The sequence below is a fragment of the Agelaius phoeniceus genome, chromosome 28, assembly GCF_051311805.1.
Source record: "Agelaius phoeniceus isolate bAgePho1 chromosome 28, bAgePho1.hap1, whole genome shotgun sequence".
NCBI classification, from domain to species: Eukaryota; Metazoa; Chordata; class Aves; order Passeriformes; family Icteridae; genus Agelaius; species Agelaius phoeniceus.
The window spans coordinates 3,726,109-3,751,889 of NC_135292.1; the positions used below are offsets into that span (position 1 = coordinate 3,726,109).

The window sequence follows — 25,781 nt, forward strand, 5'->3', positions numbered from 1 at the left end:
TGCAGCCCCCCTCAGTGCCTGTGGGTGCTTGTCTTGCTTTACATGACAGGTGTCTGCTTGGGAAGGCAGAAAAAGCCTCTCTTGGAATGGAGAATGCAAAGCCCCTCCCTCTTAATTTTTAGGATAGTGAAATCAAGGGGCTCTCAGGCAAAGATATGGGATTAGGAATAACGGTTCTTTACTAGTGTGTATAATATAATAATAGTAGTGTGTATAAACAGCTCCGGCAGTGCCAACAAACAGAGCCCGGAGCCGGTCCCGGCCTTTCGGCTGCGGCGCTTTCCCCTTGGGTGCAGTTCCGGGCACGGCCGGCAGGGGCGCCGGTGGCTCCCGCGGGGCGGGGCAGCGCATCCCTGCCATGGGAACCTCTCTTCACGGCAATAGAGCAATCCCTTCATCTAACTCTTTCACTTTTTTACCTTCTGTAGCCTTTCTCCCGTGTTTTGAGAAAGAATTTGGAGAGGGCTGCCTTTTAACTGAGCCCCTTGTGTTTCGATAAGGTGCTTCCTGTAGAGAGAGGGATTTTCCCTGAACAGCAGGAGCTGTGGTTACCAAGGGGACGTAACTCAGAGCAGGAGGGGTCAGGGGAGGATATCCCGCCGAGGCTCGGTCGGAATGTGGGCAGGGTGTGCTGCCGGAATCGCCAGAGGGGGATCTTCCCGTGGAGGCCGAGCCGGAGCGTGGGCAGCCCCCACATGGCTTCTGGCGGCTGATCCGGCAGCTCCCGGCAGAGAAAAGGCAGGTGGGAGACCCCGGCAGCAGCAGCGGCGCTGCCCAGCGCAGCTGGCACGGGCAGGGCAGCCGGGGATGGGATGGCTGGGACCCGCCCTCGGTGCGGTCGGCGCGGTGACCTCGGCCCACGCGGCAGGACAGAGCAACCCCATCTTGCCCAGCATGGCCGGCAGAGCGGCCGCGGGCCGGGCAGTGGGGCCAGGGCACACAAATTCACCGCCAGCGCCGGGGCAGGTGGAGCTGCCCTGGGCAGTGAGCCCGCACCTGGGATGGAAACCGGGGCAGGCGGAGCTGAGGCGGGCAGCGAGCCGGGACCCGGGACAGGCGCCTCGGCCGCCAACGGAGGGGGCAAGAGCTGCAGAGGATCCCACTCTCTTTCTGACTTTTCCTCTTGTTCCCCTCCCTTTCATTTCCCCTTTTTATTTTCTTGGTTTTTTCCTCGGGTGTTTCTGATACTTCAAAGATTTTTATTCTCCTAAAATCTCCTGTCTAACATATGGCATATTGTCTTTCTTCTAGATTAAATGGGTTCTTTTCCAAATAAATCCAGAACCTAACAAATCTAAACTTCTGCTTGGATATTTTGAAATGGTCGGCGAGCTAACTCATGACCTCCTAATGTTGTTTTTCCCATCACCTTTTTATTTATCCTTTGGCAAATTAAGCATCTTTCAGTGACTTGCTTTGCTACACCAAAAATCCCAGTGCACCCAAAATTCCTTAAAAAATGATCACACAAAGCTTGAGTACGCCAGTGGGGTTTCTGATGCACGTCTTCTAATCTTTTCCTAGTAAGCACATTTTATTAAGTAATTGTCTTCCATGTAGAAGTTTCTATTACCCTGATTTATCTTGTTCATTTCCTGTCTTGTTTAATTCTTTTTTCTCGGCTTCCCTAAACTTTGGAATTTCCAGTTTTTCCTCGTTTGGAGTTAATATTAACATAACTCTTTCAGCTCCATTTTCTGCTGCATCCTTAGCTTTGTGATGTGCCCCCAGTTTGCCCAGTTTGCCTCTCCTTTGGCCCGGGCCGGGTTCCCCCCGCCCGCAGCGGCTGGGAGCAGCCGAGAGCCCCGCGCTGCCCATGCCGACCTGGCCCGGCTCCATGGCCGCTGCTGCCGCGAGCTGCGAGGGCTGCGGGAACGGGGCACCGAGGGTGTGGCTGCTGCTGGGGGAGGAGGAGGAGGGAGGGAAGGGCAGGGATGGAGGGGGAGGAGGAGGCGGGGTAAGGGGGGAGGAGGAGGAGAAGGAATGGAAGGGGCGGGATGGAAAAGGAGCAGGAGGTGGGGATAACACAGAGGAGGATGAGGAGGGGGGATGGAAGAGGAGGAGCCGGAGGAGAAAGAGCAGTGAAGGAGGCGGGGTTAGGGGGAGGAGGAGAGGGAGGGGGAGATAGGACAGAGGAGGAGCGAGAGGAAGAGGAAGAGGGGGGACAAGGGCGGATCAAGGCTGAGCTGCGGGAGCCACGCGGTCTCGATCCCTGCCTGAATTCGCAGCCCCCACCTGTGGGATCATCGCCCCCCCCATGGCTCCGGTGAGCGGGGAGGGGGAGCCCGGCCCGGATATCCCGGGGGGTCCCTGGGTTGGGTTTTTGGGGGGATGTTTGGAGAATGAAGAAGTCCAAGGCTTAGCGGAAAAGGCCCCTCGGGGAGACATCGGGGGGTGGCGGTGGCGGCTGCCGGCAGAGGCAGCCTGGAGGAGCAGAGCCCTGTGTGCCCCAGGAGGCCAAAGTGGGGAGCCCAGAGAGGGGGGAGCGCCGCCATTGGCGGGAGCCTCAAGAGCCTGGAGAGGGGCAGGGGGGACTCCTTGGAGCCGCTGCAGCGCAGAGCAGAGAATGAGGGGAGAAGGGAGCCCGGGAGCCCAAAGAGCCCCGGCATCCCGAAATGGGGAGAGCCAAGAGGGGGCAGTGCGTCCCCAGAGACGGCCTGGGGGGATCTCGTTGCCCTTGCCTGTGGCACGGAGGCAAATCCCATGCTGTCCTTGTCCTTCCTCGCCCAGAGCAGGAGCTGAGCATGGAGAGCAGGGAGGACAAATGCCCGCAGCAGAACCTGGTGGCAGAGGCCGTTTGGAGCGGCTCCACGGCGCAGGAAGCCAACGGGGAGGAAAAGGCCCGGAGATGCCGCACGAGGAGGGGCTGCAAACGCAGATGGCGGGGATGTGAGGGGGAAAGAGCCAGCCTGGGCCGGGAAGGCGGCCGGAGATGGAGCCAGAGCTCGGAGCTGGTGCTCCATGAGCAGCTCCATGATGGGGAGAAGCCCCACATATGCGTGGAGTGTGGGAAGAGCTTCAGGTGGAACTGCCGCCTGATCATGCACCAGAGGACCCACACTGGGGAAAAGCCCTACGAGTGTGGGGAGTGTGGGAAGAGCTTCAGGAGGAGCTCCCACCTGATCAGCCACCAGAAGACCCACACTGGGGAGAGGCCCTACGAGTGTTCCAAGTGTGCGAAGAGGTTTCAGACCAGCTCCAGTCTCTTCCGGCACTATCGGATTCACACAGAGGAGAGGCCCTTCCAATGCCCCGACTGTGGGAAGGGATTCAATCGCAACTGCACCCTCGTCACCCATCGGCGCATCCACACAGGGGAGAGGCCCTATGAGTGTGATAAATGCAGGAAGAGGTTTCAGACCAGCTCCAGTCTCCTCCAGCACTATCAGAGTCACACAGAGGAGAGGCCCTTCCAATGCCCCGACTGTGGGAAGGGATTCAAGCGTAACTCCACCCTCGTCAAGCACCGGCGCATCCACACTGGGGAGAGGCCCTACGAGTGTGATAAATGCAGGAAGAGGTTTCAGACCAGCTCCAATCTCCTCCAGCACTATCGGATTCACACAGAGGAGAGGCCATTCCAATGCCCCGACTGTGGGAAGGGATTCAGGCAGAACTCCCACCTCGTCACCCACCGGCGCATCCACACTGGGGAGAGGCCCTACGAGTGTCCCCAGTGTGGGAAGAGCTTCTCCTGCAGCTCTAACTTGACCCAACACCAACGGAGGCACCGGTAAGGGAAGCCCTTCGAGTGCCCCGAGTGCGGGAAGAGCTTCGTGCGCTGCTGCAGCTCCATCCCCCACTGGAGGAGGCACTTTGGGCACAGCCCTGGTCACTCACATTCCCTGTGATCCATGTTGGGAACACTCCTGGCTGCTTCTCCTTTGGTTTGACCTGAATTTTTTTCTCTTCTCAATCTCTCTGTCCTCCAAAAGTCCATTGGGATGGAACAGTCACCTCAAAACCACTTAAATCCCTCTGAAAATAACTGAATTTTAACCCCAAAGGGCTCAATTCCACCTCAGATTGCTTGTTCCCTCCTCAAAAAACTCAATCCCAGGCCAAACTCACTCCATTCCACAGCTGTCAAGTTGAGATGGAGTTGGAAGGAGATTGGGAGAAGAGGGATCCCAATTTGGAGCAGTGGGATGGGGATTGTGTGGGGCTGGGTGTGTGGGATGTATTTGATAGCAAATAAAACTTTCAGAGTTACTGATTTCTGCCTCATTCATTTTCAGTCATTTCTGTTTGCAGAGTGCCACCTTCTCAGCTGATTCAATTCCTATAAAAATCCCATTTTTTAAATCATCTCACCCAAAAAATCCAAAAACCAATATCAAAATAAAGCCACCTGCACACAATTAATGTTTTAAAAATAATTTTAATTTTTCAAGAGTACTTAAGGATGTTATTAAAGTTTAATTGTTTGGTTGAAATGTCTGAGAAATTGTAGTGGTGTTTGGTTTTGTGTTTAGTATATTTGTAATATGAATTGTTTAACTAAGATGTGTTAGATTGCATGGTAGTTTCTTTAGATATTTTTATCTAAAGTACATTAGTCATCGAGTTAAAATTTTCAAAAGGTATTTCTTGATATATAATTTGTTTATTTATATGCATTGGTAATATTATAGTAATAGTTATTGTTGGTTTGAGTTGAATCATTGTTGGAGTTGAATCATTGTAAAGAAGAGTTGAGATTTTTATATTTTATTTTTATTATAATTTATTTAATTTCAGTTATTATTTCTTTGTTTATAATTTTATTGCAATTTGTTGAGGGGATAGGAAGGAAGTTCAAGGGCAGGAACATTTTTTCCTGGCTGGGAACTGGAATTCCAGACCCAGGGAGTGTGTGCAGGACCCCCCAGACTGGGATCAAATATGGGCTGGGATCAAAGATGGACTGGGATCACCTGGACTGGGATCACATGGATGGGGATCGTGTGGATCAGAACCCTCCAGACCAGGATAGCCTGAAGTGGGATCAAATATGGACTGGGACTGTATGGACTGGGATCCCAGGGACTGGGACCATATGGATCAGGACCACACAGACTGGGATCAAATATGGGCTGGGACTGTTTTTTAAAGGAACTTTGTTCTATAGTTTTTATTTCTGTTGTTAATTAAGCTCAGTGAAATAGCTGCTTGTGTTAAACTGCCTGCTTGGATGGGATAACATCCAATGCACACTGGGTGAGGACACCTGTACAGATCTGCCAACTATCAGCACTCCCCGTCTGAAGGCAGAGTGCACCAAGGCCCAAAACCTGGAGGCGATAAAGAGAATGGACTAAAACCACAGCCAAGGAATCTGCATGCTCTAAAAAGGCAGATCCAGGGCAGAGCCATGCTAAACAGTTCTTGGAAGATGTAAACTGGGTGCATCTTGGCACTCAGCCAGGAGCACCCTGTTACCTTCAGGGATCCCCTGAAATACCTTTCCCCTTACATCAGCCTGGTGCATATTCATAGAGCCTCATGCACAGCAGCTGGGAAGGGTTTAACACTTTACTGGGTATATTAGCGTTCAGAAACACATAATCACCAGAATGATTATATGCAGGTGCTTTTATTGAAGAGCTCTGGGTGTCAGGGGTACCAACCCAAATCTGACTCCGACATGGGTTTGGGATGAACATGTTTTTATATTCTATCCTTATATAACTTTCATGTTAATGACTGAACTTCAATTGTTCTATTGTATACATAGATTTCAGCCAAGCATGGGCTCCTCGTGGCCCCCCTCAAACTTCTAACATAGTTCCTCATGATTCTTCTTATGATTAAACAATAATTATATTTAATTACTAAACAATCATCACATCTAACAATTATATCATTTATCATGTTCTGCTTACGCAGGTGCAATTTCACATGATCTGGCAAGCACAAAGCCTAACATTTTCAGAGTCTATTTTTGACATTTTTCCAGGGCCCCACTATCATTCTCCCCCCTTTGAAAGCATTTTCACTTCACTATAGGTGTAAATGTTTTCACTTGATACAGTCCTTTATTTCTCAATTTATTCTTGACGTTCTTCAAGTCCATGGTTGATGTAAACGTTGTCGTGGATGCTGTCACGCACTGGAGAACCAGAAGATGGTGGGCGTGGATCTCGTGTCAGAGCCTTTATTATCTTCTGGTTCCAGGACGTTTTCTTCTGTATCTCTCCTTTTAAGATGCTGTGAACTAACCAAATTGCTAAGAATACAATTAGTAAGATTATCACACTCTCAATGATAGATTTAATCCATGAACTCACATTCCACCCTAACCCTTTAAAGATTTTGCCTAGCCAGGTTGTAGTCAAATCCTTTTGCTCTTCTTGTGCTTCATGCTCTCTTTGTTTCAACTGATTGATGTCATATTCTACATCTGCAGTTACATTTGGGATGTGAACGCAGCAATGACCAACCCGTCCCTTTAAAAATCCACATACTCCATGCTCTTTCAGGAGTAACAAATCTAAGGCTAATCGATTTTGTAAAGTCATTTTTGTGGTGGCTTGTAATTGTACGTTTAATTCTTTAAATCCTTCCCGGGTGACTCTTGCCAGTCTATCTACCTGACCTGTAAGTTTGTACAGCATCTTCTACTCTGATAGTTTGCTGTAGGACCAAGCAAAGACTCTCGGGCCCACCCAAATTTCACTCCACCAGAGGGTTCTTGCCAAGTGTCATCTGGATTTTCATTGTCTAGAACTTCTTGTCTTGTTCTTATCTGCACAAGTTCATGTTTTCCGTTAAATGGGGACTTTTTCCAAATTGGACATGAGGTTGGGAGGCCTAAAGTAATTTCCTTTACTTTCCCATCTACAGGCAGATGTGTTGTCCAGGTGCCATCGCTTGCTGCCCATACAAATTGTCCTGGACCTCGGACTGTACTCCTGGTACATCCTACAACTGCTTTATAATTCACTCTGCCTTGTTTATGTTTGATCCCTCTGCAAGCACAGCCAGTTTGTAGGGCTATTGCCAGGGGTGGCATCTGCTTTATCTCTGCATCATCAGAAGTGCAGTCATAAGTTTTATTACATGCCCACCAACTTACTTTGTCTGCCCTCGTTCTGCTGCTGGTGGCAGTGTTTGTTACTGCTGGATCTGTTTCATTCCCGGAGCCTTCCCACTTAATGCACCAAGGGGTGTTTGCCATACATTGGAATCTTTGAAGGATACTCACAGACCACGCACTGTCCCAAGGCTGTCTGACCTTTCTGATCCTTGGCCTCACACTTCCATACCAGAGTGGTTTCTGTAACATTTTCTGTAATCTTTTTATAGTGTGGCAAATAGCATTGCCATTGTGTGATGCCTCCTGATTCTCCCATAGGGGTTCCTAGTGTGCCAGCACTTAGAATACAGTCTTTCTGGCCCATGGGTTTCATCCATGTTCCTCTTTTCTCCCAAGTTTCCTTGACTACTTGCCTCGACTCGGGTACCTGTTTGCATGCAATTGTTTTGTTCTTTTGTATTTCAGGTAGTTTTGATGTTGTGATTCCCCAATTTACTGGATCTCCTGCTGCCTTTGGTATTGGTATACAGGCAGTTATTCTACAGGTGTTTTGCATTTTGGCAAAGGCTTTGACTAATCCAATCATTACATTCTCAGCCCAAACTGCATTAGAAACCTTTATCACCTGTGTTTCTGCTTGTACCTCTCTCTTCATTCTAGAATGAAGAGTGTTTAGTTGATCTTTTTGCATTCCACATCCCAAAGACATTAATGACCATACCATTGGCACAATTACTGATAGCATTCTCAAAGTGATTAAACACATCTTATCTGCAGCCTTGTTGGTTCCACAGTTTACACAGTCCGTGATCCAGGATGGATTTTCTTCACTCGGGTGTAGTGAATCCAGGGGTCCACGCCGGCTACTTTGGCTGCTGTAAAGGTGGTCAGCAGTACCTGGTGGGGCCCACTCCACTTTTCTTTCAGCGGTTCTTCGTTCCAGTTCTTGATGTACACCTCGTCTCCTGGATGTATGTTATGAACTGGGCTCTCGAGAGTCAGCGGTCTATTCCACACGAGGATGCTCCGGAGCCGAGCTAAAGTTTTCCCGAGAGACAGAACATAATTATACACTTCCTGCTTTCCTGTGACGTGCACATTAGGGTTAGGCTCAGGAGATTCATATGGTTTCCCATGCAATATCTCATAAGGACTGACTGACATCCCACTCCTAGGCTTTATCCGAATCCTCAGCAGTGCTATTGGCAAAGCCTGGGGCCACTGCAATTTGGCTTCTTGGCATATTTTACTGATTTGCCTCTCTAGTGTCTGATTCATCCTCTCTACCTGTCCACTCGACTGGGGTCTCCACGGTGTGTGGAGGTCCCAAGTCATCCCCAGCAATCTACTTACCTCTCTTACTACTGTAGCTATGAAATGGGGCCCCCTATCTGATGATACCCTAGGGGCACCCCAAACCTGGGAATAATCTCCTGTAGTAACCACTTTACTGTTTCCTTTGCTTGGTTGGTGCCACACGGAAGGGCTTCTGGCCACCCAGAGAATGTGTCAACCCCCACTAACAGGTATTTGTATCCTCGAGTTCTTGGCAAGTCTACAAAATCTACCTGCCAATAGTCTCCTGGCTCTATTCCTATCCGAATTCGTCCTAGCTGTGCCTGTCGTCTAGCCACTGGGTTGTTTTTCAAGCAGATATCACATTTTGACATTACTGATTTTGCCATTGTTAACATCCGTACCGAAATTAAACTCTGCTTTAGCAATTTTACCAATGCCTCTGCACCCCAATGACATTCGTTATTTTTAATTTGTAGAACTTCTCTCATTATCAAGGGGGTACCACTATCTGTCCTTGTGCAGTCACATACCATCCCTCTGAATTCTTTTGTGCATTTAGCAAACGTGCCAGTCTCTCATCTTCTACTGAATATTTTGGTTCTGGAGGCAAATTGAATTGGGATACATTAAGCTATAAAGGTATCAATGCCATTGTTGTTTGCACCTCTCGAGCAACCTGTCAGGCTGCCCAGTCTGCCTTTCGATTTCCCTCACAGATTTTGGAGTTTCCTGATTGCTGTGCTTTGCAGTGTATGATTGCCACTTGTTCAGGTTTTTGTACTGCTTTTATCAATTGCAGGACTGCATCCTGATGTTTAATGTGCATACCCAGAGAAGGACAATAGTCCCCTTTCTTTCCACAGTGCTCCGTGTACATGCACCAGTCCAAAAGCATATTTTGTGTCAGTCCAGATATTTACCCTTTTCCCTTCACTTAATTCTAGTGTCCTGGTTAAAGCAACCAGTTCTGCCTTCTGGGCAGATGTATTTGGTGGTAATGCCTTTGCCTCCACTGCTGTACTGACTGTTGTTACCGCATACCCAGCGTATCTGGTTCCGTTTTCCACGAAGCTGCTCCCATCTGTAAACAGCTCCCACTCTGGCTGCTCTAGTGGGACGTCTTTCAGGTCTTCTCTTGCTGAGTAGGTGTACTCTATTACCTCCACACAGTCATGCTCTAATGGGCCTTCTTCAGTTGTGGTACCTAGGAACAAAGCTGGATTTAAAAGGTTGGTTGTTTTTAATGTGACATCACCCTGCTCAGTCAGGACTACCTGGAATTTCATCATCCTGCTTGGGGATAGCCAATGCCCCCCTTCTGCTCTAAGACAGTGGTTACCATGTGTGGTACATTGACATCTATGTGCCTTCCCATCGTGAGCTTCCTGGCTTCTTGTATCAGCATCACAGTGGCTGCGACTGCCCGCAGACATGGAGGCCACCCGGCACTTATGCTGTCAAGTTGTTTGGAAAAGTAGCCCAGCGGCCTTTTCCAGCTTCCCAGACCTTGGGTCAGGACTCCTAGTGCTAGGCGCAGCCTTTCATGGACAAACAGCTGAAAATCTTTAGACAGATCAGGTAAGCCTAATGCTGGAGCAGTTGTCAGTGCTTCCTTTAATTTTAGGAAGGCTTCTTTCTGTGGCTTGCCCCAGGTGAATGGCTGCATCTTCTGAGCTTCACACAGGGGTTTCACAATCAGTCCACAGTCCATGATCCACAGGCGACACCATCCTGCCATCCCGAGGAAGACTCGCAGCTCATGTAGATTCTGGGGCTCTGGAATAGCACAAATAGCTTGGATACGGTTAGTGCCTAGTTTTCATTGCCTTTGTGAAATTTCACATCCCAGGTAGATCACAGTCTGTTGGGCAATTTGTGCCTTTCCTCTGGATATTTATAACCTCCCATTCCCAGTAAATTTAAAATCTCAATGGTTACCTTTATACAGGTTGCTTTTCTTCTGTAGCTATTAGTATATCATCAACATACTGCAACAACAGGTATTGGTCTCTTGATACTTGCCCACTCTCGGTGCAAATCTCCAGCTCCTTTGCCAGTTGGTTTCCAAATAGGGTCGGCGAGTTCTTATATCGTGTCCAGGTGAGCTGGGTCTTTCTCCCATTCCCTGGGTTTTCCCACTCACAGGCAAACAGTTTCCTACTTTCTTTGTCAAGGGGGGATGCAGAAAAAGGCATCTTTTAAATCAATTTCAGTAAACCACTTATATATCTCCTTTACGGATGTTAGCAATGTGTAAGGATTTGTTACCACTGGAGAAATGTCCTTTGTTATTTTATTTATTGCTCCCAAATCCTGCACTAATCTATATTCACCATCTGGCTTCTTTATTTGGAATATTGGTGTATTAAATTCTGGTTCACATTCTTCTAAAATTCGGTATTTCAAGAATTTCTCAATAATCTTTACTTATTCCTTGCCGTGCTTCTGGTGTTATGGAATAGTGTTTGACTTGTACAGCCCTCGCCCCTTCTTTTAACTCTACATGCACTGGTTGTGCCAATTTAGATTTCCCTGGTATATCTGTCTCCCATACAGAGGGAATCACTGCATCTCCTACCTCCCTAGGGATAGAGGGAACAGGTTTTTCTTTGATCATTAATATCTGTCCCGTCTTTGATTCAGGTATTTTCATTATAAGCTCCCCATTTTCAAAGGTTATTACCGCATCAAGTTTCTCTAGCAAATCTCTCCCTAAAAGCGGAATTGGACACTCAGGTACGTATAGGAATTCGTGTTATAACTTTGTTCCCAAAACACAAATTTGGGGTTGCAAGAATGGCCGTTTTTCCTCTTTCCCTGTAGCGCCGACTATTGTTGTTTGCTTGTCCCCAATTTGTCCTTGCAAATCATTCAATACCGAGTGAGTAGCTCCTGTATCTATTAGAAATTTGACTTCTTTATGTCCTAATTGTTTATTTATAACAGGTTCCTTAACTTGTTCTACTGGCTCTGTGTCTAGTCAGCTGGTATACTCCCCCAAAACCATCCCCTTGGTAACCTGCTGGCACTGATTGCCCTGGTGAAACTGGTTGTTCAAGTCTGGACATTGTCTCTTCCAATGCCCCTCCCGCTTGCAATACGCACATTGATTTAGGTTTAACCCCTGCCTGACTGGTCTCCTATTTTGACTATTCCTGTTACATCCCCTGAAATTTGGGTTCCCTTTTCCTTGTATTACTGCCAACAGATTCTGCTGCTGCCTTTTACTAGCTTCTCTTTCGCGATTGTTATATACCTTCCAGGCTATCTTATGTAGCTTATTCAAATTCCTTCGTTCTTCCCCTTCTAATTTTGCAATTTTCTACGAATATTGTCCTGTGACTGGCCCAAGAATATGAGAGCGAGCTGAACCTTTGCTTGTGCTGTGTCCATTTGGAGATCTGTATATTTTCTTGCTACCTCCTTAAGCCTCTCCAAAAACGCAGTGGGAGATTCCTTCCTGTCGAACTTTGTATAGTTTAGACCAATTTATAGTTTTGGGCACAGCATTCTGAACTCCTATTTGGATCCACTCTTGATATTTCCGTAGTCTCCCCATACCGCAAAATAAATTAGGGTCCCAATTTGGATCCTCAATTGGGAAATTCTCATCTAAATTCCCTGTTACGAATCCATTTCTGATGTTCTGTCTTACCCTTTCTTTGGCTGCCTTAAGTACCATCTCTTTCTCAGTAGAATCCATCAAAGTATCTAATATTAATATATTAGATATATTAATATATTATATATAGATATATATTAGATATATTATTATACTATATATAATTTTATATATATATAATATTATTATACATATTATTGTATGTCATCCCAGTCAGGATTTTGAGGTTTTTATAACCATTTTTAATACTCATGCCATTTTATCAGGATTTTCTCTATGAATTCTGGCTGATTGTTTCCAAATAACTAAATCTGCAGGAGAGAAAGGCACTTTTATAAATACTGGCCCTTCCACTCCTACACTTTGTCGCAAGGGGGCAATTACAATCCATTTTTGTCTGCCTATGTCTTTTCTATCCATAACTGGGGCAAGGTTAGACCGACTCCTGGTTCTGTGGGCTACCCCATTGTTGATTCTCTCTCTCTCCTTTCTACCACAGTTAGGTTTTGCTCATCTTCCGAGGAAGAGGGATCAGGTGACGATGGGAGAGGAGAATAAAGAGGGAAGGGTGTATTAGACGAGACAGGTTCAGGATTAGGTGGGGTAGGAGCAGGCAGTGGGATAGGGACAGATGGAACAGGTGGGATAGGGTTAGGTTCTCTTGTTCCTATTGGAGCTACCTGTAAATCAATATCTGTATAATTTTCCCTACTCAGGCTTTCTTTCAACGCCAAGTCTTCTAAACAACGTTCCTCACAAACCCCACACTTATTGCTTGCAGATGTTTTAACCATCATTAATCCACATTCATCCTGCCATTCTGGCTTTGCCCGTAAATAGAAAAACAAATCAACATACGGAACCTCATCCCATTTTCCTTCTTGTTTACAAAACGACATAAACTGCGAAATAGTGTTATATTGCAGAGTCCCGTATTTTGGCCATTTTTCACCATACTCCAAGGCATATTCTGGCCACCATGTATTACAATAATCAATCAACTTAGCTTTACGTAATTCTTCCCCAAAATTCCCCTGTTTCCAATGTGCTAATAAGCACCCCAAAGGAGAACTTTGCGGGATAGAGGTGTTGCCACCCAAAATCCCTTTAAGTTTCTCCATTCCAAATATACCACAAATTGCCGAACCCGCAACGCTCTCGCGATTGTCTTATGGAACGGCGCCTGGGCTTGTACCAGCAGGAATTCCTTTAGCCCAACCAAGCGTAGCTTTCGCTGCGTCTCATTGGCAGGCACCCAAACCAAAGTAAAAAGCACCTTACCTTTCTCCCGGGGACGTGGCGAGCGGCAGAAGCGGTCGCGGCCGATCGAGCTCCCTGAGAATCCCTCGGTGCCGGCTGGAGCGCGGTCGAGTCGCGAAACTCGCTCAGCAGCACCCGCAGGGTCCCATCCGGGGTCGCCAAAATGTTAGCGTTCAGAAACACATAATCACATCAGCGATTATATGCGGTGCTTTTTATTCAAGAACTCTGGGAATCGGGGTAGTTTCCACCCAAATCTGATTCCGACCATACATTCGAGGTGAACATGTTTTATCCTCTATCATTATATAACTTTCATGTAATTATTAAACCTATATTGTTCTATTGTATGCACAGATTTCAGCTAAACATAGCCCCCTTTAAATTTCCAACAGAGTTTCTCACAATTCTTCTTATGGTTATGTAATAATTATATTTAATTACTAAACAATCACCACATCTAACAATTATATCTTTTATCATACTGCTTACGCAGGTGCAGTGACCTGAGAAAACACAAAGCCCAATATTTTCAAAGACTATTTTTAACATTTTCCAGGGCTCCACTATCACTTTTATTTCTTGTGGGAAAAAAACCTCCATCTCAACCAGGCACTCATGGCCAAAACTGGGCAACTGCCTCTGGAATTCCTTATATCCAAGGATTGCTCCCAGACAAAAGCTGCCAGGAGTGACAAGTCTGGCTGGCCTTGGCTTCCTGAGGGCTGGCCCTCATCTGCCTCTGAAACACTGGGGCTGGGTGCTTTCCTTCCTTATGAAAAGAGCTCTTCTTCCTGTCCAGGCATCCACAGCCAAAAATGAGATTGCACCTCCAAAATGCCCAATGTCCAAGGAAAGCCCCTAGACAAAAGGTGCCAGGAGAGACAGGGCTGGCTGGCTTGGCCTGAGGGTGGCCACCTCTCATCTTCTTCCTAAACACTTGGACTTTGTGCTTTACTTTCCTATGGGCAAAACCACCCATCTTGACCATGGCCAAAACTGGGATTCCACCTCCAAAACTCCGTACATCCAAGGATTGCTCCCAGGTGAAAGCTGCCAGGACAGACAGGTCTGGCTGCCCTTGGCCTCCTGGGGGTGCCTCTCCCCTGCTGTCCAAACACTGGGGCTGGGTGCTTTCCTTCCTATGGAAAAGAACCGTCCTTCTTATCCATGCAGAAACGGCCGAAATTGGGGTTCCACCTCCCAGATTCCCAATATCCAAGGGTTGCTTTCAGACAAAAGCTGCCAGGACAGAGAGGTCTGGCTGGCCTTGGCCTCTGATGGCCGCTTTTCATCTGCCCCTGAGACACCACCGGTGTTCTGTGCTTTCCTTCCTATGGAAAAGAACCATCCTTCTCCTCCAGAGTCCATGTCTGAAATTGGGATTCCACCTCTGAAATTCTCAATATCCAAGGGTTGCTCCCAGGTAAAATCTGCCAGTACCGTCAAGGCTGGCTGGCCTGGGCCTCTGGTGGCTGCGCCTGCAACAGTGGGGCTGGGGTCTTTCCTTCCCATGGAGATCCCTGGGACACTGTGGGGACCTCATGGAACCAAGGCGATCATTGTGGCACCACTGGAGCCCATGGAACCAAGGGGATCATTGTGGCACCCCTGGAGCCCAGGGAACCAAGGGGATCATTGTGGCCCCACTGGAGCCCATGGAACCAAGGGGATCATTGTGGCACCACTGGAGCCCATGGAACCAAGGGGATCATTGTGGTACCACTGGAGCCCAGGGAACCAAGGGGATCATTGTGGCCCCACTGGAGCCCAGGGAACCAAGGGGATCATTGTGGCCCCACTGGAGCCCCTGGAACCAAGGGGATCATTGTGGCACCCCTGGAGCCCATGGAACCAAGGGGATCATTGTGGCACCACTGGAGCCCATGGAACCAAGGGGCCATGGTGACACAGAGGGGCTCCATGGACCCAGAGACCATTGTGGCTCTGTGGGGCCTGATGGAACCATGGAGACCATTCCAACCTTCAGGGCCTGGTGTCACCAAGGGGGCATTATGACACCTCAGGGCCCCATGGAAGCAAGGGACCATTGGGACACTGTGGGACCTCATGGAACCCAGGGAACATGGGACATCTCTGGCTGGCTTGGCCTCCCAGGGGCCACCTGACAGCTCTGGCTGATCTTGGGCTGTCAAGGGCTGCCTCTCATCAGCTCCTGGAGCACTGGGGCTCTCTGCTTTCCTTGCTATGGGAAAGAGCTGTCTGACTTTTCAGATGCCCATTGCCAAAACGGGTGCTCTCCCTAAAATAATTCCTATTTGCAAGGGTATCTCACAAAACAAAACCTGCCAGCTCTGGCTGGCCTTGGCCTCTGGTGGTCACCTCTCATCTGCCCCTGAAACACTGGGGCTCTGTTCCTGCATTCCTATGGAAAAGAACCAGCCTTCTTGTCCAGGGACCATGGCCAAAATTAGAATTTGGCCTCCCAAATTCTGTATATCCAAGGATTGCCTCCCAGACAAATGTGTCCAGGACAGACAGGTCGAGCTGGCCCTGTCCTCTGGTGATTTCTTTAGACCCTGAACTGAATGTTTTCATTTGGAAACACCTTGGAGAGGGCCCAGAGATGTCCCAAGGAGGGGTTTGGAGGCCTTGGGCCCATGAGCACTGTATAGGGACAAAGGAGCTCTGTGCTCAGTGGGATGGAGACTGAGGACAGTGGAGCAGAGTCATGAGAGTGTCTAAAGAGCGATTTCAGGGCTGGTGGATCCTTTTGACATAGTGGAAAACAGCCAGAGAGAGAAAGAATTAACGCCAAGGGCAGCTGGGGAGGCCCAGAGTGGCTGCAGGAGAAAGGAATTTCCCTGTCAGGGCAGGTCTGTGGTGCAGCACGGCCCCAGCAGGAGCCTGGAGCAGCCCCAGGCTTTGTGTGGGCAGGCAGGGGCAGGCAGGAGGCAGAGCTGTCAGCAAAGGAAGGGCCCAGCCAGGTGGGGCAGCCGGGGGATGCCGAGAGCCTCCAGGGACAGAGGCCAGGGCAGGGACACCGTGGGACAGCCTGGGCTGCACAGGGCACAGGGATGGGCAGCAGCTGCAAGACAGCCCTGACAGAGCCAACCTGGGCAGCGCTTTGGCCATGGCTGCTGGCCCTGGGCCTGAGCCAGGAGGGGACAAGTGACCCTTGCAGGCCTGGGGCCTCATTGCCTCCTTGTCCCTGCTCAGCAGCCTGGCAGGGGCTGCCCCACGCTCCTGCCCTTGGCATTGCCCATCCCCACATGCCAGGGCCCATCCCGGGAAGAGCCCTGAGCAAGGAGGGAGGGACAGGATCTGCCTGGCCAGGCCCTGGGGCTCAGGCCTTGGCCCTTTGCATTCCTGAAACAAATCCAGGTTTGCTCAGCACCAGAGACACCTTTGCCTTGTTTGTCCCCAGCTGCCATCAGTGCCTCCAATGTTCTGCTCTCCCTGGAACCCGGGGACACTTTCTCAGTGCTGTCCCTCACAGGGATCTCTTTAAAGTACAAGAAACTTCAGTATTTCAATCTGACTTGGAGCTCTTGAGAAGTCTTTGAGCCCACTCTGAGGGACTGGGTGTGATGCAAAGAGCAGCAAAGGCCCAGAGGGTGATTAAAGTCCTTGTGCTGTGTCTGTGCTGCTGAGCTGGGCCGGGCTCCTGGCCCAGAGGCAGCTCCTGGCAAGGGCAGCAGAGCTGCAGAGAGACAGCTCTGGCCAGGAGCAGCTCCTGTGCACAGCCCAGCAGGGCTGGGGCACTGCCAGGGCCCCTCAGGGACACCAGCAGGGCACAGACAGAGCTCACAGGGGCTCAGCACTGGCCGGGGCTGTGGGATGTCCCCGCGGGGGCTGTGTCACAGCAGCACCTCTGGGGCTGTGTCCCAGAGCCACAGAGCAGCTGGGATGGCAGCAAGGGGCTGTGTGACAGCACAGAGTGGGCTGTGTGACAGCACTGAGGGGGTTGTGACATCACAGAGCTAGCTGTGACATCACAGAACGCGGCTCTGTGACGTCACAATGTGGGTTGTGACACAGAGTCACAGAGCAGCTGTGTGATGCCACAGAGAAGGCTGTGACATCACAGGGTGACTGTGACACCACAAATGTGCTGTGTGACATCACATAGCAGCTGAATGACATCATATGGAGGTTGTGTGACCTAACAGAGTGATTGTGTGACATCACAGGGACAGTGTGACATCACAGGGGCAGTGTGACATCACAGGGACAGTGTGACATCACGGGGGCTGTGTGACATCACAGAGGCTGTGTGACATCACGGGGGCTGTGTGACATCACAGAGATTGTGTGACATCACATGGGGCTGTGTGACATCACAGGGGCTGTGTGACATCACGGGGGCTGTGTGAGGTCACTGGGGAGGTCACTCTGCCCCGGCCCCCTCACAGCTCCCCCCAGAGCAGTCCAACTCTGCTCGTGCACAGCGGGGTCCCCTGTCCCCCTGGGTCCCCCCGGGTCCCCCGGCCCAGCAGGCTCCCCCAGAGGATGTTCCACGAGATCGACCCCAGAGCCTGACACGGGGACGGGGGCCGGGGCCCTGGGGGTGGCACAGGGGGACAGGGACCCCCCGGCAGCGTCCCCGTGTCCCCCAGGGCCAGAGCCTGGGCCAGGGCTCCTTCACCCTGTTATAGATAAATATCATAATATTGGCTTTTTGCAAATATTAAAATGGATTTTATATGTGTGGTGTTAACCTTGTTCTAAAGATATAGTTTTTATTTCTGTTGTTAATTGAGCTTAGACATAGTAGTGAAATAGCTGATAGAAGTGTGCTTGTGTTAAACTGCCTGCTTGGATGGGATAACATCCAATGCACACGGGATGAGGACACCTGTACAGATCTGCCAACTATCAGCACTCCCCGTCTGAAGGCAGAGTGCACCAAGGCCCAAAACCTGGAGGTGATAAAGAGAAGGAGCCAAAACCACAGCCAAGAAACACACATGCTCTGAAAAGGCAGACCCAAGGAGGGGCCATGTAAAATCATTCCTGGAATATGTAAAGTAGTTTATGGGGATGCATGAGGCTCTATGAATATGCACCAGGCTGATGTAAGGGGAAAGGTATTTCAGGGGATCCCCGAAGGTAACAGGGTGCTCCTGACTGAGTGCCAAGAGGCACCCGGCCGTAATAACCTTTGCTCCATGGTCCTGCTCTCCCATTGTCCCTTGTTAAACTTTGTGCATTTTCACAGGAGAGTGAACGTGTTTTTCACAAATGGAATCTCAAGGAAACAAGGGTCCGTTGTTAAGCCAAGGCTCTGCTTTGACCAAGTGGGGCCTCATGGGACACAGGTGCCACTGGGACATTGCCAGGCCTGGTAGGAACAAGGCTCCATTATTGCACAGTGTTACAGATGAGTAATGTCATAGTTGGGTCTCACAGTGAGGAGATAGATCCTATGTGTGTGTTAAGATGTGTAGTGATGTTATTGTCATCTGTCCCCCATAGTCCTCTTCCCCTGCCCTTGTAATGGCCTTGGTGGTTGGGGCATTTGGGGAGGGCAGGTTTGTCACTGGAAGGCAGGCATGGCAACACCTGCTCTCCAGTCAGGTTGCAAGAAAGCATTCTCCACCAATGGACGGCCACAAAGAGTTACCTGACAGACTTTGGGTGGGGCTAGGATTACCTGATGCAACACCAAAAGCCTAAAAGGAGGAGCAGCCGATTTGTGAAGGAGCCATGTGGCTGATAGCCACGGGGTGGGGAAGGGCTCCCAGTGCTGTGATTTCTGCTGTTTCAGTCCTTTGTTGTTATTTTTTTCAAGGTTGAATCACCCTTAAAATTTTAAAAGTAGCGGTCATTTCTCACACACAGCAAGGCCTCAGGGCGCCCAGGAGAGCGGCGTGACAATGACACCTTGGGGAACCAAGTGTCACCTGCAAACACAACGGGGCCTCATGGAAGCCAGGGGCCACTTGGATATTGCCAGGGCAGGTGGAACTCAGTGTCCATTGTGACACAGCACAGCCTCGTGGAACTCAGCAGAGCATTGGGACAGCCTGGAATCTCATGGAGCCAAGGCTCTGCCTTGGCAAAGTGGGGCCCACAGGACACAGGTGCCACTGGGACATTGCCAGCTCTTGTGGAACCCAGTGTCCGCTGTGACGCAGCAGAACCTCATGGAAACATGGGGGCCACTGTGACGCAATGGAATCTCATGGAAGCAAGTGTCAGTTGTGAACGCAGCAGGGCCTCACAGAACCCAGGGGCAACGGGGACCGTGCTGTGGCTCGTGGGAGCAAGGGGCCATTGTGACCCAGCGGGGCCTCCTGGAACCCAGGAGAACATTGTGGGCCCATGGATCCTCATAGAAGCACGGCCTCATTGTGACAAAGTGCAGCATCACAATGGTCTCCTGGGTTCCATGAGTCCTCGCTGTGTTTAGAATTGACACTTGGTTCCCCAAGATTCCATGGCATCCCTCTGTTCTCCTGTGATTTGAGGCTGTGCTGTGTCACAATGGACACTTGCTTCCTCCAAGGCTGGAGATGTCCCAGTGGCACTGGGCTTCCATGAGGCCGCGCTTTGTCACAATGGGGCCTTGCTTCCATGAGATTCCATTGTCCCACAATGGTCTCCTGGGTGCCACAAGGCCTGCCTTTGTCACAGTGGAACCTTGATTGCACCAGCCCTGGCAATGTCCCAGTGGCACAGGGGTTCCATGAGACCCTGCCGTGTCACAATGGGCCCTTGGTTCCATCAGGTTCCATTGTGTCCCAGGGCTCTCCTAGGTCCCATGAGGCCTTGGTCTGACACAGTGGTGTCTTGTTCCTACCAGGCCTGACAATGTCCCAGTGGCACCTGTGTCCCATGAGGCCCCACTTGATCAAAGCAGAGCCTTGCTCCCATGAGATTCCACTGTGTCACAATGTTCTGCTTGGTTTCATGAGAACCTGATGTGCTGACAATTGATCCTTGGATCCTAGAGGTTCCATTGCATCATGGCTGTGTCCTTGGTTCCATGAGGCCCAGCTTCGTCACAACTGGACCTTGGTTCCATGAGATTCCATTGTATCACAGCGGTGTCCTTGGTTCCATGAGGCCCTGCTGGGTCACAGTGAAGCCTTTGTGCCATTCGTTTCCATGGTGCCACAATGGTCTCCAGCATTCCATGAGGCCATGCAGCAGAAGAGTGGACCCTTGAATCCATGAGTTCCCATTCCATCAGGATGATCTCTTGCATTCCATGAGGCCCTGCTGTGTCACTAAGGAGCCTTTGTTCCATGTGTTCCCTTTGGGACACCATGGTCTCCAGTGCTCCATGAGGCTGAGCTGTGAAACTCTGGGCTCTTGGTTCCATGAGATCCCACCACGGTGTCACCATGGTCTCCTGGGTGCTGTAACAATTCACACTTGGTTCCATGAGATCCCACCACGGTGTCACCATGGTCTCCTGGGTCCTGTAACAATTCACACTTGGTTCCATGAGATCCCACCACGGTGTCACCATGGTCTCCTGGGTCCCATGAGGCCCCTCTCTGTGTCACAGTGTTTGCCTTGGTTTCCTGAGAAGCTGATGTGTTGACAGTTGACCCTTGGTCCCTTGAGATTCCATTGCATCCCAGCGGTGTCCTTGGTTTCATAAAGCCCAGGTTTGTCACAAGGGAGCCGTGGTTTCAGGATATTCCATGGTGCCACAATGGTCTCACCACTCTCTGAGGCTGCACTGTGAAACAGTGGACACCTGGTTCCATGAGATTCCGTGGGGTAACAGTCAATTCTTTTTCTTCTTTTCTGCCAAGGTCGGGATGAAATCCCAAGACAGCATTTCTTGTTTGGACTCAGGTGTTCATTAGCTCTTGTCTCTAGAACAGTCTCACAAGCTGGGAGTTCTGCAGCACTTCGCTAACAAGGTAAAAATGGAGCCCTGTCTATCTCTCTGCAAGGTCTTTTGAGGATAAACTGTCCAATTAAGAAATGACACCTAAATTTTTTTTACTTTTAACCCAATAACCAATCACCCGTGCCCAACATAAGGGACGAGGAGGAGGAGGAGGAGGAGGAGAAGGAGAAGAAGAAGAAGGAGAAGGAGAAGGAGAAGGAGAAGGAGAAGGAGAAGGAGAAGGAGAAGGAGAAGGAGAAGGAGAAGGAGAAGGAGAAGAAGTGGAAGAAGAAGAAGAAGGAGAAGAAGAGGAAGAAGAAGAAGAAGAAGAAGAAGAAGAAGAAGAAGAAGAAGAAGAAGGAGAAGAAGAGGAAGAAGAAGAAGAAGAAGAAGAAGAAGAAGAAGAAGAAGAAGAAGAAGAAGAAGAAGAAGAAGAAGAGGAAGGCAGCAAAGAAAAAGGATCAGCCTCCGCCCTAAAACCTCCATCTTGCTTTATATATATTACTATATTCTAAAACCTTAAACTCCAAGTTGTCCACCATGTGATATTACACCCTTCTATTCAAACTCCACACCCATAATCCCAGTTCCATCATTCCATTTTGGAAGCCTTCTCCACAGCCTCAGGTCAAATGCAGTGTTCTCTTGGGGGTCAGTGTCTGTCAGCTCAGAAAGTCTGAAATTCTCAGCAGCCCGGGTTCCAACAGGTAACAATGTTCTCCTGTGTTCCAGTAGGTTCCATTGGGCCCGGCTCTGTCACCATGGACACCTGGTTCCATGGATTCCATGGGGTGACAATGTTCTCCAGTGTCACCATGGACACCTGGTTCCATGGATTCCATTGGGTGACAATGTTCTCCAGTGTCACCATGGACACCTGGTTCCATGGGATTCCATGGGGTGACAATGTTCTCCAGTGTTCCATCAGGCCCGGCTCTGTCCCCATGGACACTCGGTTCCATGGGCAGTGTCCGTGTCCCAGTGGCACCTGTGTTCCATGGCACCCCTGTCTGACCAGGGACAGTTTGTCCCAGGACATTCCATGGAGTCCTGTTGTAGTGCGTTCTTATATTTTGTAATACTTTGAAGTAGTTTGTTTTGTATTCCCATGTTTTTCCCAAATGGTTTATCCCAGACTGTACCCCCCCCCTCCTTTTCCCTCTACTTGTGTTATCCCTTTCCCGGGATAAGATCTCCAAAACCCCCACCCTGGCTCTCTGTCAGTCACCTCGACATCCCAGCCCCTTATCCAGAAGTTTCGGTCCAAGTTGTCAAGTGATTAGCCAGAGGCCAGAGGTCAGCCCCCCAAGTCCTGCCCCATGCGCTGTTTTGTATGTCTATCCCCCCAGCACCCATCCCCCAGAGATACCTATTGGTCAGTAGGATTTTTTCTATGTTAGTTTCCTCCCCCCTTTAAATGTGAGCTCCGGACATCCCCCGGGGCTCTCGGCAGGAGCCCCCTGAGGTATAGGAGCTCCTTCGGGCTCCTTAATAAAAACCTTGGAATATCCCCTGCTGAGAGTCGGCCCCTTTTCTCTTCCACCGACGTCTCGGTCGTCTCTGCTGCAGCGAAGGCAACCAGCCTGAGTGCCCTCAGCACCCTCGGGGCACAGAGAGTGTCTCCCCGCAGTCGGCCGTGGTGGGGCCACCCCCCCCACTCTCTGCCGAGCCGGGTAAGGCCCAGGGACTTGAGAGGACTTGCAGAGAGACTGAGACAGCTTGGCGCCCAGCCGTGGGGCTCTGGGACCATTCCAGGAGCCCACGGAAAGGGGCTTGGACATTCTTTCAGACTGTTCGTTAAGCCTTTGGCCGGCAAGCTACCTCAGAAGAAAAAACTCCGTTTTAGTGAGTTGCTCTCCTGTGGATGAAGCTGGGAGCTTCTGAAGTGCCCTAAGAAGTCAGCTTCAGGTGGAAATCAACATCCCAGGATTTTTCGTTCCCCTGTCCTGCAGCTGGATTGGTAAGTTTTACCCTTCTCTTGTTTCTCCCCTCTTTGGGAGGGGGTGTTTCCCTGCCTTTTGTTCTCAGGCCCGCCGCGGAGGGCCGAAGTTTTTTTTCTCTCTATTGTGGGCAGGCTGCCAGCCGCAGGCTTTTTTTCTCCCCCCCCCCACCTGGGTTGGTGAAAATTGAGATACAAATTTAAAATCAGAGCCAAAATGGGTGCTAGGCTTTCTGTATCTCACAAGGGTGTCTATTATTATCTTTTAAACATTCTTAAGAGTGAAAAAATCCGATTTTCAAAAACAGATGTTAAACAATTTGTCAGATGGCTTTTTCTTCACTTCCCCGATGTGTCAGCTGAAAATATCAGTGATTTGGCTTTTTGGGACAAAATTGGTAGTGAATTATTGAAGGCAGGGAAATCAGGAGACACCTCTCCGTCAAAATTTGCTTTTTTAGCCCTGCAGATACGAAATGTTGTAAAATTTAATTTAAAGATGCAAGAACAGCCATCCGGCAACAGTTTCAATACCTCTGTTTCCCAAAAACCCGATCTACCCCCCTCCAAGTTCGGTTCTCCCTCCCTGACCCACCTTTCCCCACTCCCAGCCCCTGCACAAACCCCTGCCCTCCCCCCGAGGCCCCCTGTCTCCAACCCGGACACTTCTGCCCTGAATTCCCGAGATCCTACCCTCCCCCCTGCTTCCCCAAGTTATAATACCGTGTCTCACAACCTTAGTGCCCGCCTTTGTACCCCCGAGCCGCGTCCGGTAATCCCCTCTGACCATAATGGTGGACACCACGTGGCAATGCCGGTTTCCTCTTCTTCCCATAACCCCTTTCGCTCTCCCAACAACCCATTCTGCTTGGAGCACCCCGCCCCTGAAACCCGCCCTCCCTGCGTCCTTCCCCCGGCCCCTCCTCCGGCTCCTCCCGCCCCGGCCCCGGCCGCCCCTCCTGCTCCGGCCCCGGCCGCCCCCGCCCCCTCAGAGCTCTGCCCGCCCGCCGCGGGCTCCCTCCGCCCCCCCCACGGCCCGCCCTCCGGCTCCCAGGGCAGTGTAACCAGAGACGCTGCGCTCGGGAGACAGAACCCGGAAACAGCACAGTTCCTTTCTGCAGCACCTGTCTCATATATCCCTGATTTAAACGGGGCATTCCAGCCAAATTATAGCCCCCTTTCTGTTGATTCTGTTAAAGAACTAGCCAAAGCCCAAAAAGATTTTGGGAGATCAAGTGAATATTTTAGAGGGCTCCTTAAAGCTACATTATTCGCTCACATTCTAACCCCTGCTGATATAAAACACCTTTTTTCCTGCCTGTTATCCTCTTCTGAATATCTCTTGTGGGAGGTTGCATGGCAAAAAGGATTGAGAGCAATTTTACCAGCTCTGTGGGCTGATGAAGCTACTGCTCGTGATGTTTATGGTAATATGTTATCCCTCGATCACCTCTGTGGACAGGGAGGTTGGGAAGATAGCGTGATCCAGGCAGAAAGCATTCCCACAAGGGCTTTCAGAGAAGGTGCTAGAGCAGCTGAGAAAGCTTTCTTTGGGCTCCGTCCTAGTATTCCAATTGAAAATTATTTGAAAATAACACAATCTCCATTTGAGTCCTTTTTGAGTTTTGTGGAAAGGTTGAGAAAAGCTGTTGAATTGCAAGTTCAAAATGAAGGAGCCAGGATGGAAATCCTCACCGAGATTGCTAAAGAAAATGCCAATGAGAAGTGCAAAGCTGCTATCCTCAGCCTGCCTCTTGACCCAACGCCTACGCTGCAGGCCATGCTTGAAGTGTGTGAGAAGAAAGTTACCATTACCCTCGCTGACCACGACGAGAGACCAAAACCACAGAGAAGGATTGCTGCAGTGGAAACCCCTGAGCCACCATTTACCAGCCAGCTCCAGCATGTCACGATGCCACAAGACAGAATCTCCAGCTCTAATAGACCTTGCCATCTTTGTGGGAAGTTGGGGCATTGGATGCCTGACTGCCCTCTGAAAAAGCAGTTTTTAGATTTTAAATACAATATGCTTAAAAACCAGAATTCCCCAAAGGACCACCTCTCAAAAAACTGAGTAAAGAGCGCTCCTTTCCCCAGCGCTATGACAAAAATAGGGTGGGCTCAATTCAAGTACGGGGGAGGGAAAAGAAATCTAGTGTAAAAGATGTATCGGTGCCAAGCGAGGCACTGGCTTTGAACAAAACAGAACATTCATTTCATTGGAATAATCCCAGACCAATTTTAACCACTGACTCTTCCCATAATCCTTACAGGCTGGCGTTGACCGAACCTCTCCATCTCAGAGACACTAACTGGCATTTCATATCTGTTAACCCTGAACAACCAGGTACTTGGACACAGCTTTGCCAGAAACGTCACAGTAAGTATGTCGTCCTTGGGGACACAAAACACACACCCCAAGAAATTATTATTCCTCCGGGTCTCATATCATCAGACCCGAAACAATTTGTCATATGGCTTCACTGTACTCATCCACCCGTGTACTTGCCCAAAGGCCAAATCATAGCCCAAGCCATCCCAGTGCCTGAGCCTCCATGGGACCAGGAGCAAGCAGACACCCTCAGAGGTAAACTCCATCCCAATGTCTGCTGGACTCAGGTATTGGGAAAAGAAAAACCCAAGCTATCATGTGGGTTACACCGTGGTGGCGAGTACAAGTCCATACAAGGACTTTTAGATACTGGAGCAGATGTCACGATTATTCCATCTAAAGAGTGGCCATCACACTGGGAATTGCAAAACGTAGCAGGACACGTGCAAGGTGTAGGGGGAATTCAATTGGCAAGACAGTCAAAAAACGTTGTTCAAA

The 25,781-nt window shown here is 49.8% G+C and overlaps 2 protein-coding genes across 2 annotated transcripts in view; one reads left to right on the top strand and one right to left on the bottom strand.

Annotated features, from left to right (window-relative positions):
- Nucleotides 1-25,781, bottom strand: part of LOC143696054 (uncharacterized) — a 569,411-nt gene that overhangs the window by 80,324 nt on the left and 463,306 nt on the right. The gene's annotated exons all lie outside the window — the stretch shown is intronic.
- Nucleotides 2,411-25,781, top strand: part of LOC143696055 (uncharacterized) — a 224,075-nt gene continuing 200,704 nt past the window's right edge. The window contains 3 exon segments of the mRNA XM_077191261.1: nucleotides 2,411-3,458; nucleotides 3,549-3,776; nucleotides 21,005-21,019. Of these exon segments, the coding sequence (XP_077047376.1) occupies nucleotides 2,616-3,458; nucleotides 3,549-3,776; nucleotides 21,005-21,019 (1,086 nt within the window). The 5' untranslated portion in view covers nucleotides 2,411-2,615.